The 11987-nt window shown below is 52.6% G+C and overlaps 8 protein-coding genes across 8 annotated transcripts; all 8 read right to left on the bottom strand.

Annotated features, from left to right (window-relative positions):
* Nucleotides 1-202: 202 nt before the first annotated feature.
* On the bottom strand, nt 203-2131 carry DQ04_00071070 (hypothetical protein; the record flags this gene model as incomplete). The annotated part of the gene is made up of 1 exon (XM_009308040.1): nt 203-2131. The coding sequence occupies one exon, from the start codon at nt 2129-2131 to the stop codon at nt 203-205; it is 1929 nt and encodes a 642-aa protein (XP_009306315.1).
* A 242-nt stretch (nt 2132-2373) lies between these two features.
* DQ04_00071060 (hypothetical protein) lies at nt 2374-3504 on the bottom strand (the record flags this gene model as incomplete). Its single annotated transcript, XM_009308039.1, has 1 exon — nt 2374-3504. The coding sequence occupies one exon, from the start codon at nt 3502-3504 to the stop codon at nt 2374-2376; it is 1131 nt and encodes a 376-aa protein (XP_009306314.1).
* A 314-nt stretch (nt 3505-3818) lies between these two features.
* Nucleotides 3819-4799, bottom strand: DQ04_00071050 (putative geranylgeranyl transferase type II beta subunit; the record flags this gene model as incomplete). The annotated part of the gene is made up of 1 exon (XM_009308038.1): nt 3819-4799. The coding sequence occupies one exon, from the start codon at nt 4797-4799 to the stop codon at nt 3819-3821; it is 981 nt and encodes a 326-aa protein (XP_009306313.1).
* A 260-nt stretch (nt 4800-5059) lies between these two features.
* On the bottom strand, nt 5060-5833 carry DQ04_00071040 (hypothetical protein; the record flags this gene model as incomplete). The annotated part of the gene is made up of 1 exon (XM_009308037.1): nt 5060-5833. One exon carries the CDS (start codon nt 5831-5833, stop codon nt 5060-5062), a length of 774 nt encoding a protein of 257 aa, XP_009306312.1.
* A 1616-nt stretch (nt 5834-7449) lies between these two features.
* Nucleotides 7450-7767, bottom strand: DQ04_00071030 (hypothetical protein; the record flags this gene model as incomplete). Its single annotated transcript, XM_009308036.1, has 1 exon — nt 7450-7767. The coding sequence occupies one exon, from the start codon at nt 7765-7767 to the stop codon at nt 7450-7452; it is 318 nt and encodes a 105-aa protein (XP_009306311.1).
* Nucleotides 7768-8059: 292 nt separating this feature from the next.
* Nucleotides 8060-9538, bottom strand: DQ04_00071020 (hypothetical protein; the record flags this gene model as incomplete). The annotated part of the gene is made up of 1 exon (XM_009308035.1): nt 8060-9538. The coding sequence occupies one exon, from the start codon at nt 9536-9538 to the stop codon at nt 8060-8062; it is 1479 nt and encodes a 492-aa protein (XP_009306310.1).
* A 293-nt stretch (nt 9539-9831) lies between these two features.
* DQ04_00071010 (hypothetical protein) lies at nt 9832-11229 on the bottom strand (the record flags this gene model as incomplete). Its single annotated transcript, XM_009308034.1, has 1 exon — nt 9832-11229. The coding sequence occupies one exon, from the start codon at nt 11227-11229 to the stop codon at nt 9832-9834; it is 1398 nt and encodes a 465-aa protein (XP_009306309.1).
* A 266-nt stretch (nt 11230-11495) lies between these two features.
* On the bottom strand, nt 11496-11942 carry DQ04_00071000 (50S ribosomal protein L7Ae; the record flags this gene model as incomplete). The annotated part of the gene is made up of 1 exon (XM_009308033.1): nt 11496-11942. The coding sequence occupies one exon, from the start codon at nt 11940-11942 to the stop codon at nt 11496-11498; it is 447 nt and encodes a 148-aa protein (XP_009306308.1).
* Nucleotides 11943-11987: the final 45 nt, after the last annotated feature.

The raw sequence follows: 11987 nt of genomic DNA, 5'->3' as shown, positions 1-11987 counted from the left end.
CTATTCCCTATCAGTAAGCATTCACAAAACTTCGCCAACACAAAAGAGGAGAAATTCAGAAGAAAAGATCATCTTTGTTTTTATTTAATTATTATTAAGAATAAGGGCTAGCAACAAAAAATATATATATGAACATCCAGAACCACACATGTAGGTGGGAATAGAAATATTTCTAATTTACATTTTGCATGGGCGGAGGGCTCTACGAACTCCCCAGCTGAAACGGTCGCTTGGACGCGTAATCTGTCGGTCCAAAATACACCAAGGGTGAAATACGCTGATTTACCTTCTTAGCTACTGTGGCCTTGGTGTCAGCCTCATACCGCGAGCCCTGATTTGGTAAGAATTTTCCCGTTGATTCCAGAGCACGTTTCTCGGCAAGATCATTAAAGAATTGCACCTGTTCCCGCTTCTTCTGCGGGTCACAAGAATATGTGCGCACGTTAGGCATTTCTGCGGCACCAAATTTTAATTTGGCAGGCGTTTGGGCGATACGGCGCTCGATCCGAAGCGCCTCGTTGGGTGAGAGTCGACCGGGATCCACGCCCTTCAACTCCGGCGGCACCGGGCCGTCGTACCTACAGTTCAATAGAGCCTGGGAAATGGCCTCGGTGATCATTGGAATGTTCTCCTGGCGGGCGTACAACTCCAACACCTGCAGGTAGGTGGTCACCTCCCCTAAGCTTCTCATCGCCCGCGAAGCACCAATACCGTCAAGAACGTTCCGAAGAAGAACTTGTTGAGTGTTGACCTGCTCGTTGAGCTCCTGGCAACGCTGATACATCACTGTGTTCTCCTCGTGGCCGGCACGCCAAAGCTCCTCCAACGCACTGAGGTCAAACTCCACTGTAGAGAGAGCCTTGTCAATCATATTGAGCGCTTCAAGTTTTCGGGCCTTCTTACGCAGTGACCGTGTTTGATAAATAGCGTTAATAGGTGCACGGTACAACAACACCCGCGTACACATTTGGACTGACTTGTTACCTACCTCCGCGGCACCCTCAACTTCATTCACCAGCAGAGGCGGCAGGTGCTGCTGACTTTTTTCCTTCGCAAAGGATGAGCCTGCGCACTGCTGTACCAAATCTCCAACAGGAAGCATGAAGTACTTCACGGGGTAACGAGTGAGCAAGCAACCTAGCAGACGCGTCGTCACGGACATGAGGACCTCATCGTTCTCGTCAAACACACCAGGCCGGTCTGCTGCAACACCTTGCTTGTTTACCGCATGAATCATTCCATAGGCACGTCCAAATCCTTCGTTCGAGAAGATGGGGAAAATGAGACAGCTCGTCATTGACTTCCATCCACTCTGCTCAAGTTCCTCCTCCATCGCCTCACGGTCACGTTCACTCAAAGTTATATGTTGTGGCCCTTTACCATTGACGGCAATGCATTTGCGGCAAACTGTACGATGCAACTCCTTCGCGAGCATCAACTCCAAATGGGTCCCGGACATTGGATCACTTTGTGTGGTACTAAAAGGGAAGCGTGCGCAGCAATTTAGGTTTTCATATTCGTCGTAGAGGTAGATGCGCACCACCTCGCAGCGGAGCAGCACTGCAACTGTTTCTGCAAAGAAGCTCGTAGTTGTTGAGAGTGCCTCCTTCACCGATAGCAGCCTGGGCACAGCACCAGGCAACTCAGACCGACTTCGCTCAGAGGCGTTCTGGCTGCGGCGCTCACTAAATGAGCACAGTTCCTTCCTTGACGCCTCCCGCGCGGCTGCTTCTCTCTCCTGATTCCGCTGCGCCATCTCGCGCCGCTTGCGCGCCTCCTCCGCCTCTTCCTCAAGGCGATGGAAGGCGGACACGTAGCCCTTTTCCAGGTACGAGTAGGCCTCGCGAAGCTGCCGGTTCATCATCGCGCGAACATCCTTTAGTAGCTGTTTCACACGCGGCACACCATGCTCGTCGCAGAGCGTTCCAATCTCATTCAGTGCAATGGCTACCTCATCTGATAACAGTTCAGTAGATGGCGGGAGTTTTCCCATCTTTTTATAGGCAAGTGACCCCTCCATAGTTTTTGCCCGTTGCACATCTGAAATATGATTTACATGAAGCTCTGCATGTTTCACCCTTAACCGTTCGAGGAGTGGGTCTTCGATTACCGGCGACTCACTACCCTCCATTGATGACCACTAACCTTCAGAGTACGTGTGCGCGTATATGTGTCTCCTGTCTACAGGGAGGCTTTGTGTAGAAACAAAACAAGAGCAACCATAATGAATTAAGTGATCAGGGAAAACAAAAAAAAAAAAAGAAATTCCTCGCTCAGTTAATTGAAGACAGATTCCCTCTTACAAGATCACCAGCACCATCACCATCATCACCCTGACTCTTGATGTTCTGACAGCTGCTGTGCTCCCTCACCCTATGCCCCCGACGTCAGTGGTGTCAGGCGCGAGAAGACTACGGAGTGGTGAATCTTGTGTTGCTCAAAACATCGCAATATGCAACGAGCGTCACGGAGCGAGAAGCGCCCGAGCAGCTGCTCTGTTCGATTCAAGAGTGCCGGAAGGAGCCGGCGGAGCTCCTTGGCACACGATAACGCTGCATCATTGTTTGTCCTTGAACTATTCAGCATGGCAACGTACTTGCAGATGCTCCCAAGCTCCGTGGGTTGAAGCACTGCGTGCAATTCCGTGCACCGATCGAGAACAGCCCCTGTGTAGGCCTCGTGGCAGCAGTTCAGCAGCGCTATAGCCTCCAGTGCGTAGACAACATCCCTCGGTGTGTACGTCGCGACATGATCGGTAGCTCTTCTGGAAACAGCGCGCACAACTTCCACACCATGCCGCTCCCGCAAGCGCAAAAGTGACGAAAGAACCGTCAGAGACTGCCGTGAATCGAGCTTGGCGGTCATCAAACGAAACAGCACGTGATTGAGTGGGGGAAGCGGCATCCGGCACCGCTTGACAAGCAGTGAGCTGACACGCAAAACGCTGACAAGATCTGCCGGTGACGCGTTCGCCGTGTATTCTCGGCTTGTAAGAGGTTGGCAGAGCTGCTGCAGCACCGGAGTGTCTGCCAACTCCAGTTCAGCGGCCGCTGCCAGCAGAGCAATCCGCTCCTCAGCACCTGACGCGTGTTGTGCGCTGCGCTGCAGTGCGGCGCAGAGCCAGTCGTTGAAGCCAGGTGAAAAGTGCGGTGATGCACCCGACCAATCGTCGTCGTAGGGGACGCCCATCGTGGCACTGTGATCGCGCCCGAGGTACCGCGACGCGCCTGCCAATGCCTTTAACAGCAGTACGCACTCCCGTGGCCCACATTCCTCCAGCCATTCCATGTGGTTTGTCTCCATCTTTCTTAATACGCCGCGAATACGCTTGCGCTTCAGGTATTCAGGATTCTGGCTTTCCGTGATCCTCTGCACCAGCCTGCAGTGATCGACAAGGCCGGGAGACACTTTAATACTAGTCGCTGTGAGACGATATTGCTCCTGGAGTTGCAGCCGTTCCCACCGGAGGCGCTCAAAACACACGGTGAGGGCAACACGCCGCATCCTTCATTGCTATGCGACGGCAGAAACTAAACTTCACCAGCGGACGGGGGGAGGGGAGGCGCAACGGCATGAGAGGAAAGCATCCGGCATGCGTATATGAAGGTCCCATGTCAAAAACATAAAAATAAAAATATTACCCCTCGTTTTTCTTTGTCGTTACACACCGCAAAACTTCGCACTCTTTCAACTTCATTTCCGCAACTTCTAGTTGCTTTCGTTGTTGTTGTTTTTGTGTTTCTTGGTTGGTTCTCTCCTATTCTCTTTTTCTTTTCTCTTTAAAAAGGGTTTGCGTGTGCGGACAGGCACCGCGGCGCTCACGCTCGGCTCCTCCTGCCGACACGCAGTCCCCTCTCCTCCGGCACATCCAGTTCCTCCAGCACGGTGTACGGCAGGGCGTATACGGGGTTAATGTCGCCAAGCGGGTAGTGCTCGTAGCCGAGGAGGCTGAGGCCGCACAGCCCGTAGAAGGTGTGGTAGACGTCCGCCATGTTTCCCGGTTTATCCGCAATGCCACCGTCGTCGGCGTCCTGGCACGCCAGGATGAATTTAAACAGTGCGTGGTGATCAATCCAGTCCGTACAGCCAAGCATGGCGAGCGACGAAACGACCCACCAACTGTAACACACATCGGCCTTCTTCTCCGGGCGGCCGCTCAGACCTCCCGATGGAAGCTGCCGCATCGCAAGCCAGCTCGCCAGCTGCATCTTGTCGATGCGGTGCAGGGCGTTAGCGATGCTAAGTGCGCCAACGCAACAGAATATCTGTCCCGCGTGGCTCTCCGCGCCAGGGACAACACCGAAACCGCCATCCCAGTTCTGGCACTGCAGCACCCAACACACCGCCGCCTCCACATCGATGAGGTGCAGTCTCCCAAGAAGCTGTAAGCAATTCATAGCAATGTACACAAAACGTGTGTCAACCTCTCCCCACTCATCACCTTGAAAGGAGCCATCTGGCAATTGCATAGACGCCACCCAACGAGCACACTTCTCCACATCAATAGAATCAAGGGCTCCAAATAGGCAAAGCAGCTGCACAGCGCTCAAGGTGTAAAGCATGTGAGAGTCCTGACCCACATTTCCACCAAATCCACCATCGTTGTTCCAGCACTCTAATACAAAGGCAATAACATCCTCGCGCTTGAACTTGTCCAAATGGCCCAAGAGCTTCACGGCACTAAGACCCCAAAATACGCCATTCATTTTTAAATGTTGTGACTTCCAGTACGTCAACTTATCCTTTTGCTCATCTTGGCTCTGTATAAACCTAAGGTGGAGATCCACCAGCAACTTCATTGATCCCTCCGCCATCACCCTTGAGAGAGAGAGAGAGAGNTTTTTTTTCGCCCAGAAAAATTCAAGCAGGCGAACAAAAAAAATTCATCTAGATGATTTGTGAAAAGCAAGCCTACCCATATGAAGTGTCACTATGGAGAAACAGCCACAAGAATAGCACGTGAATATGGCGCACACCCCAGTACTCGGCACATCACTCAAAAGTGAGACAAAAGACTCCAACCCTCACGCGCATCCCCAGGATGGCGTGACATGCCCCTTCAGAGCCACGGGTTAATGATATGCGTAGCAACAGACCTTACTGTGCGGGCAGTATCACATATCAAATTTTCGCTCCGGAGCGACTCGGCTGCTGAATCTGTGAGGAAGTCAACAAGCGCCTTCTTCACTTCCGGATCCTGTAGCAATCCACTTGCCAGGTCCTTTGCGATACCGCGCAGCTGCTCTTGAATCCACGGATCCAGTATTGTCATCAGCACGAACTTCTTTGTTACCTCCTGTGTGTAGTGGTCCTCGAAAAGAGAACGCAAGAAAGATGAAACTGCTATCTTGGTGTCATCCTGTCTTAACAGCTGCACTACAAGCGCCACAACGAGATCGAGAGACTTGGGGTCCTTCAGCACACTCTCCACAACCTCCTTTGAGAGTTGAATGGCCTGCTCGCGCAGTCGTACATCCCCCAACGCCTCCGATGCCACTACAGCGGTGTGATGCACAGTATCGTCCTTCACTGGCGCGTAAAAAAAAAAGCCAATGGCGCCTATTCCCATCACCGCGCCAATGCTAGCGACCACGCCCTGCTGCCACGACGTAAACAATCGTCGCCCAAAGCTTTCATGTGACGGTCCTGCTCTTTCACCCGCGACGTTCTTAACAGTGTGATTTCCATCAAAGTCGGTGTGGTGCGACACGCCTCCACCCACCTTCTTGTTCTCTGAGACGCACCTGCGTCCGCTGTGTCTCTTAGACGCATAGCTGTCTCTCATGGCGTGCCCATTAAAGAGTCCCTCCACAGCTACCACGCGCCGGAGCATCTACCAGTATGCACGTGCCTTCGCTGAAGTATGCCTCAAGGCCGCTGCCACGCACGCCCACACCGCCCTCTGACTACTGATACGGTCGCTTCCCTGCGAGTCTGTGTGTGTGTCTGTGTGTGAGAGAGTGAGCGATTGGGATCGTGTAGTGAGACGTACTGACACGAAGAATCGAAAGGGAGAAAAGCGGAGAAGAAATAACAGGATGCGCGTACTCGCAAAGCGTTTCTGCTCAAATCGGCACCCGCATACGGCCGTGTTCAAAAATGGTCGTTTCGGACTGTTACTTACGCGATAAGTCGACTTACACTGACGCCCTCGCCGCGTGCGCCTGCTTGGTGCGGCGTGCCACCCGATGCGAGCACACAGCTGGTGGAGAGAATGAAAGGAAGCACAACAACCGAAAAAAAAAGAAGCAAGAAGCGAGAAAGCGAAGCAGAGAGTATGTTTTTTTTTTTTTTTTTTTTTTTTTTTTTNGGGGGGGGGAGGGTGGAAGAGACCAACAAGCTGGATGTTCTCATTGCTTTCCCGTAGTCAAATCCACTGCCTGATAGCTGAAGCAATACGCCCCGCCGACACGACTGATGGCACCACACACAGGGCGCAGTACCCACAAAAGGAAGAGAAAAAAAAAAGATACCCGCAGCGTCACACCGTCACCGCCGCTTGCCAGGCCCTCTTGTCTGGCAGGGAGCACACCTTCCTTCAGCGCACTCGACACAGTAGTGACAACATCCGCATGAACGCGTTGGAGATAGAGCATAAGGTTGCGCTGAGTACTGCGCCTACTCGGTTCATAACTCACACCCAACACGCCCGCATGCGCTGCATTCACAAAATCAAGAGCCCATCAGCTCCAGGCGCGCCAAAAGCCTCAGCGTTGCCGTTGCAATCGCCAAGCAGCGACGTCCTCACCACGATAACGGGAGAAGGCAACCCGTCAGCGTTACGACCGTCCTGTCGGACAGCCGCCGCTCTGTGTCCGCTGCAGCCGTCGTGCCTTGGGCGCCAAGGCGGTCTCCTCGCGAAACATGGTGGAGGCGGCTGCCGCTGTTGTTCTCGCCGCTGCTGCACGACTTCCCTGCGGACGCAAAATGTGCGGGCAAAGTCCCCGCATATGCCATCGCCCAGATGGTCAGCGCCAACGGCCTCACTGGTTCACATGGCACAAACTGATGACGGCAATGATGCGGAAACAAATCCTAGGAAAGAAAATGCGAATGAAAAAAATAAAAAGAAAACGGCTATCCCAAGAGGAGCAAACAAAAAAAGACAGTTTGGGGCAAAGCGAGGAGAATAAAGCCCCTCAGCCAGAAGGGTCACTCACATCATCATCGCAATTCAACCCTCGTCCTTCTACCCTACAAGATACACCGCTATATCTCCGTGCACAAGAGAGTAGGCAAAGGTTAGAGCGGTGTCCGTATCATTTACACTTTTTTCTTTCTTTCTCTCTCTCTCTCTCCCTCCCTCTCTTCGGCTTCCACTTCTTCATCTTCTGTGCGTACCTTTTTCGATAGCACCCCTCTGTTGCTACAAACACTACTACCTAATTTTAACTGCCGCGACAAGCGCCCTGCCCAGGTGAGAGCATCTTCTTGTCACCCATCCGCACATCAAATGCTCCTCGGGAATACCAGCTCGTAGAACTGATAGATGAAGGCGCACTCCACACCCCAAAGGAAGAGGTTCCAGCTCGACATGCCCTCGATGATCTCAGGAGTCTTCTTGTATGGATCATCAGGGTCAAAGTCCTTGAACTCCTCCGGCCACTCGTCCTGGTTGATGACCACCTTGGCGCGCTCCTCCTCCGTCAGCTGCGGGCGGCGCTTTGGGTCGCGGAAAACAAACATGTTATACCCGCGGGAGCTGGCCAACAATGGAACAGCAGCCACTGCAGCCGAACCCCTCGGCGCCACACGTCGAAGAAACATACTCTTTCCTCCTAGCTCTGGAATACGAGAGAGAGAAAAAAAAAACGAAGCGAAACACCAGGGAACAAAGCTATGGCACGCACACGACCGTTGTGATGACGAAAAGAAAAACAACATTATACCACGCCAGTAAGGAGGACAAAAAATTTTTATAACACCCTCTCTTTCTCCCTCTCTCTCACGCACACACACACATACGGAGAGAGAGAGAGAGGAGGGGGGGGAGTGAAAAAAAATCCCGGAACAGCACAAGGAGGATAAGGGAACAGAGTGGCCCTCTCACCCTTACCCCTCACCGTGGGTCATAGGATGCTACTTGTGGAATGCACAAGTTGTACCAGCTATTCGACTCGAAGAACTTCCCAGCCTCTTTCCACCCAACGTAGCCTTTGTTCGTGACCGTCTTGATTGAGGTCTCGCTACTAGAATAATGAGGATCTGCCACCAAGTACCGCGCCTCCACTGTGGCCAGATTCGCATCAACACCAAGGATGGTATGTGCATAACTACTCCCACCAATCATAACAGGGCACGCTCTCTTCTGCCGGAAATGACTCACTAGAAGCTGCTGCACCATCGGGTCCGTATCGAGATCAGATCCGCTTTCCATGCGCCGTATGGTGCACTCAATGCCTGGCACGTAGTGCTGTATCACAATCATGATCTCGAAGGATCCAATCCAGTCTCTAGATCCCACAAAATCTTTACGACCCATTTTTTCCGCATCCTTCACCGCCAAAATCTCTTGAATAGCCCGTAAATCTGGCATTGGCTTATCCATGAGCCCTTCGTACTGAAACCACGACAGAATTGTCTGCAGGCTGCGATACGCACATCCCCATCCGTCATCCTTGAATCCATCAACACGGTAGTGATAGTAATCGTACGAACCGCTTGTCACAAATAATTCTCCACCTGAAATAGGCGAGAGGCACCTCACATTCTTGTGAATGTCGCGTATGAGGTGCTTCTCCCACGAGACGCCAGTACGGGACATGGATGCTACTGACATCGGACGCAATTCATTTGCTCTCGCCCAATCCTTCAATCTCTGCCTAAAGTGCAGCAATGGGCGCATAGGGAGCAAGAGCGCTTTGTGCTCCTCAACGCGTTGCTTGTCCAACGTGGAATGAATATTCACTGGAAACGTCAGAGGAAGTGGCCAAAACACAGCGGTTGGTGAATTCATCCCATCAATGAAGTACGCCCGCAAGAAGTCTTCCACGAGAATTGCGATTTCAGACATGGAGTCTCCAAGCATAACCCGCTCATTCACCTCCTCATCCGCCTCCCGAAGACGCATATGTCCCACCACCTGCTGTGTGACATGCAACTCGGAGAAGTCAGGCTCGCTCGCTATACACATCTCACATGACCCATGGAGTTCGATACTCTTCAGCCACCCCGAAACTTCACACAAACCCTCCTCTGTGCCTTTAAAGCTCTTGGAAACCGTCGTCGTGCTGCCCGAGGCCCCGCTGCTGAGGACCACCCAGTGTGTGCGCCCATGAACGGCACTGAGAGCCACCCGCACCTTTACCTTGATTGGCCACTCCAGCGCCACTAACTTGAGGGCGCCGCTCTCACGCGCCTCCAGCAAGGCGTCCTGAGTAGTCACCTGCATCACCTCGCATGAGGCCAGGGAGAAGGGCAAGCAACATTTTGCAGAGGGACTATCCGCCACCACTGCAATCGTCTTTCCCGATTTGCGCACGGTGAGAATGGGCAATTCCTCACTCAACTGCACGCCGGACTGAGCTTCTTCAGACATCAAGGAATAGCACAACCTCGGAAGAAGAAAAAAGAAATAGGCATCTTTTTGAATGAGGAGAGAAAAAAGCAAAATATGGGGATATGTCGTACGCAACCACACACACACACACACACACATACACACAGGCACAGAACAAGCACAAAGAGAAGTTTAAATCGCATCGTTCCGATCGATGAGTGCTCTACTCACAAATATCCAATAGCCAAGAGTAAAGCACAGTGATACTCACTTCTTGTAATGCCGTCTTGTCACAGCTGCTGAGACTCGTAGTGGAGAGCTTCGGAGGGGCCTCAGCAGAAAACCTGGAGTGTGGCACCCATGTGAGGATGCTCCGGGTGGGGTGGTGGCACAATAATCAGTGGCACCACCAACTCCGACTCTTCTTCCTCTATCTTCAGTTCCTCACGATGGCTCGCAGAACATTGTTTCCGTGTAGAAGACTTGCACCAGAAAAAACGCAGTCGTAGCTGCCAGCAGGTTGTCACTACATCTGTTTGCATCGATGCGTAAAGGTTTGGGTTTGTGAAGGAGACGGAAAAAAGCACCGATGTGCGGTCAAGTAGAACCCATTCCAACTCCTCAATCACACTAGTCTGCGCAACAACTAATCCCTTTTCTCCTCCCGGCAGCGGGTGGCACGTGATACCACTATTCAGAAGATCTGCACGACAGCACTCGAGGAACTCAAGGGTTCCCAAAACCTTCACTGGCACCGCATTGGTGTTTTTCCGAAGAAGAAATACGCCATTCAGTGAGTCGCCGATCATTACGGTTGTTGACACCACAGCCACCGTCAGGGCAGACTCCCCTGCGAGTTTCAGTGGAAATTCCAGAGGTGTTCGCTGCTCCGCGAGGCGTTTCGCCAGAGAGTGTGCCACCCTACTGCGGATGTGACGCACATCAAATGTCTCCACCTTCAATGGCGATACCGAGTCCTGGAGCGGGTCTGTCACAGCTGGCGACGGCACAGGCTGGAGCAACAGGACTTTCTCTTTAAAATCAAAGCACTCCAGTGGGAAGCGTGTGGGAATTAGCAGCGGGACAATGACAGATGGCGACGAAAGAACTTTAATGGGGAGGCGCAGCTTCACCGGCGCGCACGGTTCGCGTGGACCGCACCACGTGCCTTGCATATGGAGGCCATAGTAGAAGCGCACACACTGTCCACGAAAGGAAGGTGGTAAGTATTCCGGTAGAGTAAATGTCACCACGGCCGCTTTGCACTCTCGTTCACGCAAGAGTAAGTCCTTCGCAAGTGTGAATTCATCGGAGCAGAAAAGTGTATAGACGTCATGGTCCTTGGGGAACATATCGTTAGCTACGCCTGGGCACAGTTTAGATATCGACTTCTCCACCCCAACCCTGTAGCGAATACGCCTAGAGTCTACAACACAAATGCCAACTATCTGTGCCGAGAGCACCTGCACCCGAACCATTGGCGGCGCGTCAGCGTCCACCCCGACAAAGTAATTGTCTCCCCGGCCGAACCGCGTGGCCAGCGCACTAGTCTCCCCGTCCGGCGGTATCGGCAGGCCATGAAGACGCACTTCCGCCCGCACAACGTCACCGGCGGTGTACCAGCCGCGGTGCAGCGTCGCGCTCAGCAACATCAAGCGGCCACCTGACTGCGCTGCTCCGCGTTGCCTGCGGCACTGATGCTCGCCCCGAATGAGCTGCGGTGCGCCCATAAATAATTCGAAACAAGAATTCAAAGAGGAGGGGCCAAAAGGAGAAGACAAGAAGAGGTAAGGCACCGTGAGCTCCACACACATATATGAAGTGTCTATTGCAAGGTATCCTACTTTCTTCCATTACACAGCTGACTATTTTTTTTTGGGAATTTTTCTTTTTCGTTCTTCATGTTTTGTTTCTCTGTTTCATCATCTTTTCGTCAATCCGCTGCGCGAAGTGGCGCAAATTAGTACGGTGATTAAAAGTATAGCGGCCGCAGTCGCTATTCATCAGAGTTCAAGTCCTCAATCGCGAGGGCAATCTTGTCATAGCTGGACTGGAGCTCGGCGTCCGGCTTCAACAGGACCACTGACGTGGCGCGCTTGCACTGCGTCGCCGTTCCTAAATCCTGCCGCGAAGGCACCCACACGTACGGGATCTTCGCCTCCTCTGCCATCACCGGGAAGTGCGACACAACGTCGTACGGCGACGCGTCGGCACCGAGGACGAGGATGCCCTTCTGCCCCTTCCGTATCGCCTTCGTGACGTCCTTAATGCCTTTGGTGATACCCTTCTTGTTCTTTGTTACGGTCTTCTTAATGAGGGAGTAGAGCTTCTTCGTCATCTTGGGCTTGTCCGATGTGAGGGGCCACGAGATGGGGCAGCGGTACATCTGCCTGTCGTAGTCGTACTCCTCCGTGTTTTGTTGTTCCTCATGCTTGTCCGTCATCTCTCTCTGTTGTGTTTATTTTCGTTGGGGTAGTCCTTTTTTTTT

Source organism: Trypanosoma grayi, assembly GCF_000691245.1.
Source record: "Trypanosoma grayi strain ANR4 Tgr_7_V1, whole genome shotgun sequence".
NCBI classification, from domain to species: domain Eukaryota; phylum Euglenozoa; class Kinetoplastea; order Trypanosomatida; family Trypanosomatidae; genus Trypanosoma; species Trypanosoma grayi.
Note: the sequence above shows the minus strand (reverse complement) of the source record. Positions and strands in the feature narration are given on the sequence as shown.